Source organism: Tachypleus tridentatus, chromosome 10, assembly GCF_004210375.1.
Source record: "Tachypleus tridentatus isolate NWPU-2018 chromosome 10, ASM421037v1, whole genome shotgun sequence".
In the NCBI taxonomy this organism is placed as follows: Eukaryota; Metazoa; Arthropoda; class Merostomata; order Xiphosura; family Limulidae; genus Tachypleus; species Tachypleus tridentatus.
The window spans coordinates 50,126,499-50,130,687 of record NC_134834.1 but is presented as its reverse complement, the minus strand read 5'-3'; the positions used below and the strand labels follow the sequence as shown (position 1 = coordinate 50,130,687).

General features: G+C 29.6%; 1 protein-coding gene across 2 annotated transcripts in view; it reads right to left on the bottom strand.

The window, feature by feature from the left end:
- Positions 1–685: 685 nt before the first annotated feature.
- The window catches only part of LOC143229245 (lipopolysaccharide-induced tumor necrosis factor-alpha factor homolog), a 30,304-nt gene continuing 26,800 nt past the window's right edge, over positions 686–4,189 (bottom strand). For both annotated transcript variants that reach the window (XM_076461304.1, XM_076461305.1), the window contains exon 5: positions 686–3,584. In XM_076461304.1, the coding sequence (XP_076317419.1) occupies positions 3,458–3,584 (127 nt within the window). In that variant the 3' untranslated portion in view covers positions 686–3,457. The remainder of the gene's footprint in view (positions 3,585–4,189) is intronic.

Here is a 4,189-nt window from a genome sequence, read left to right as displayed (position 1 = left end):
AAATAAAATAAAGAATAAAACTCTTTAATAAATAAACACAAGGAGTAGGTTTATACTATGCTAACTCAAGGTAATATTGTAAACATCACCAAATGGGCAGACTTAAGTGTTATGTACAATTGTGCAGAGTATCTGATGATGCCATGCATACAGTAGCAAAACTTAGTTCCATTAAACAATAAATTTCTATCCCATTTTAGTTCTTTTAGAATTTTAAATTGTGCAGAGTGTGAGATACCTCAACATTCATAAGCTATGAGGATGTTCCAAAAGAACATGTGTATCAATGTTCACATTTTTATCATTCCTAAGTAAAGTTATGGTGTTAAAACAGTTTATGTTACATATTTCTTTATCCCTGTCACATTAATTACAAATATGACATGTGAATGAAAGTGTGCTTTACAGTATTATAACATTAAACACAATTGACACTAAAATTACATGTTTAAATATTTTTACCATATGGTTCTAAATACTAATTTTAAAGTGGGGGGAAACATGCAACTGTAAATTTAATGTTAAAGGTGTAACACAGGTTACATTGGATTTATAATTTGTTGAGTTCCAGGATTAAAAAGCATGCACAAGTTACTCTATGAAATCACTCAGCTCCACTTTGATATTGTTTACAAGACTGTAACATTTCAATTTCTGCCAAAGATTTCAGTATTTAAGAGACTACTTCAAGTTTATATTTTCACTTTAATATGTATTTCCTGTAAAATTAAAAAGAAAGTACAAGTAATTTACCATACAAATAAGAATACAAATGATAAAAAAACTTCTACATATAAAAATAAAATAAATGCAGTTTAAATTTGAAACTTGGAGATAAACTAGTATTATACTTTTTTGTAGCATATATTGCTATATTTTAAGTTTGTAGAGTTTGATTATAAGTCAACTGCTTTGTCTATAAAAATCATAACTTGTAAAGCATTAAAAAGTATTTGGTAATGTTCCTTTAAAAATTTTGAAATTAATAATACATGTAATAATACTACTTGAGAATATATTGTTTTTAAGAATTGATATTATTCAATAGTTGAGATAAAGGTAACTATAAGACGTAATTGGTTTTTAAACTTACAGGCTTCTCATAAAGGATAATCATGCTTTCATTTGACACAACTGAACTTACGTCAGTGATTATGTGAAATACACCAAACTACTTTGTTTGGTTTTGAATTTTGTGCAAAGCTACACCAAGGCTATCTGTCCCTAATTTAAGAGTGTAAGACTAGAAGGAAGACAGCTAGTCATCACCACCCACCGTCAACTCTTGGGCTACTATTTTACCAACTAGTTATTTAAATAAGTCATTTAAAAAAAAGTATTCAGAAAGAAAAATCGAGAGCTTATTGTTTGTTTAATTTTTTTCATGGAATTTCACAAAAGTTATTCAAGGGCTATTTGTACATAGATATTTTCTAGTACTAGAGGCAAGACATTACCTAATGCCAACTCTTATCAGGCTTTAGTAGTAGGATTTGATTGTCACTCTTATAACACACCCACAACCCTAAAGCACAACTTTTCAAAGATGATAATGAAGCATGTATCATGGTGCTCATTTATATAACTATTTTGATAAATATAATAAAAAACTCTTTTTCAAATTAAAAATAATACGATTGTCATGCAATTAGTAACACCCAACTATTAAGTCTACAGATGAATTTGGTAATTGTTAGTTGTATCAAGTTGCATAGGTTATTCTTGTTTTACAAATTTTTTCAATATATGAAATATTTTATATTTAAATTTTATTCTCTTGTAATACATAAGTCTACTTTGGTAAGATTATTTTATACACTGTGTTTAAGCAATAACAAATGCATCTGTCCTTACAAAGATAATCCATCAAACTAAGCTATCTTTGTACAAATTATTTAGATTCTGGCAAGGCACACAAAGAGATAACATCTTCCAACCCAAAGAACTGAACTGTCATGACTTGTAATACAGCTTTAAGCTGATTCAGAATTTCATCACTGAATATAGTTGCCACCTTAGCCATAAGGGTGTTATAATGTGACAGCTAATTCCACTATTCAATTCACTGACTACCTTCCCTTTATCACTTTAAACTCCGAACAGCAAGTACAGATATCTCACGACCAACATTGTGCAAAATTTACCAAACAAATAACGCAGCTTCAAAATAAAGCTGTATTATATTTTCTGTAAATTGGAATAATATAAATTAAATAATAAATGTTAAAATATTTAATTTTTGAGAGTTCGCGACCATACAGTATTTCGGCAAATGTTGCTGCGTTACAGAATAATGTTTAACAGAGTTTACAGCTCTAAGTTTAACAGATTTTAACTCAATTATTTATATAACATTTATTTTTAATGGTTGTCAAAATCTATATAAAATTACAGCTTTAAGCTCTGTTTGAAACACCTGCATCAAACCATATGTTTGTGTTAAGATGTACATAAAATCATCTTGTGCATAGAAGTAAACATTGGATTTGATAGATTAATTCATCACTTACATCAAGCCAAACCAACTATGTTTGTTAAAGTAAATCATCCTTTCATCAAACTGAAACATTTCGCTTCCTAAACCATCAGAAAAAAAACATGTTGATCTTTTTAATGAATCATAACTCAATCTTGCACATGTTTTATATATTTTAGGCTTCAAGTTGAATAAACTAGCACTATTTTTGGAACATTTACTTTGTTTCTTCTACTGTACTTTACCCTTCCTGTTTTCCTGCAACTAACACATATTAAATCCTGAATGTTTCTTGATAAGATGATTTTTCTTCTTGAATAAAGTGTCTGGTGTGTATGTAGATGTATTAGGTCCTCCAATGACATGATTGTACGTCTGCAGACTTATACTGCTAAAAACCAAATTATGATACCCATGATGGGCAGAGCACAGATAGCCCTTTGTGTAATTTTGTGCATAACAAAAAACAAACAAATAAACAGATGCATTAGAGATAGACAAGCGATTTGGTAACATCTATAAAGGAAACTCAAGTTTCAACTGCGAAAGAAGAGAACAAATGCTTTTTAATACATTTAGAGTAATCAATACTGGTTCATGCATATTAATAACACACTTCACTATTTATAGTTTGGCTATTTACGCTGTGGTTCAAAATACATGGTGCTATATAACCTAAATGAACTTTGATTAGCTTAGAATAAATCTTTATCACAAAAAGAATTTGAAACTAAGTAAAAGAAAAAATATATAAAGCTAAATATGGCTAAGAAAAAGAATGTCAAAAATATAAAATCAGCAAAAAATGTAAAACAATCATATGATATAAGGTACTGTTTTCAGTTTGTTTTTAAACAAAGCAAATAAGAGCACAAAACACCCAGTTTTATAACATAAAGCTGTATAATAAATGTAATAAAAGTACACTACAATAATAGAAAAGTTGTTCAACCACACTGTACTGCTGTCATCAACTACTTCTCAACAACAGCCACAACAACAGGGTCCAGTATGAGTACCGATTTTACTTCCACAAGCTGGACATCTATGAGTGGTGCTTTTACAGGTGTCTGTTACGCATGGTACCCAAAAAATGGGGCAAGTAACACTGTTAAAAAATTAAAATCGTGCTTACTACGTATGTATATACATATATAACAGTAGTTGCTATATATTATTGGTGTAACACTCTAAGTTTCAACATTTAATAATCATTCCAATGCAATTCAAAATCAGATATAAAAGTTACAACATTCTTGATTTACAATGATATGATAAAACAGGTGTCTGACAAATGGAACTTTCATGACAATGAAAAACAGAGAGAAAAAGAAACATAGGTCACAAATTATGCACATTGTTCAAAGAAGTAACTTCACACACAGAGTGTAAAGACCAATTTCACTTTAGAAAGGTAATTTCATAGCATAAACAAGTACCTTCACACTGCACATTATAAAAATAGCTAAAGAAAAGTACCTCATGTCACACTATACACAAACCACCAAAGTACCCTCACACCTTGCCACACACCATAAAATAAGCTTTATTTCAAACAACTGAAATAGCACTACATAACAATAAATACAAAAAATTAGACTACTATTGAACAAATATCATGCTAGGCTATCCACTGCTCTGTCAGGATATCAGTTATGGACTATGTGTAGACTTCTCAAACCATATTGAAAAATACTGAATGATCATGAGTGA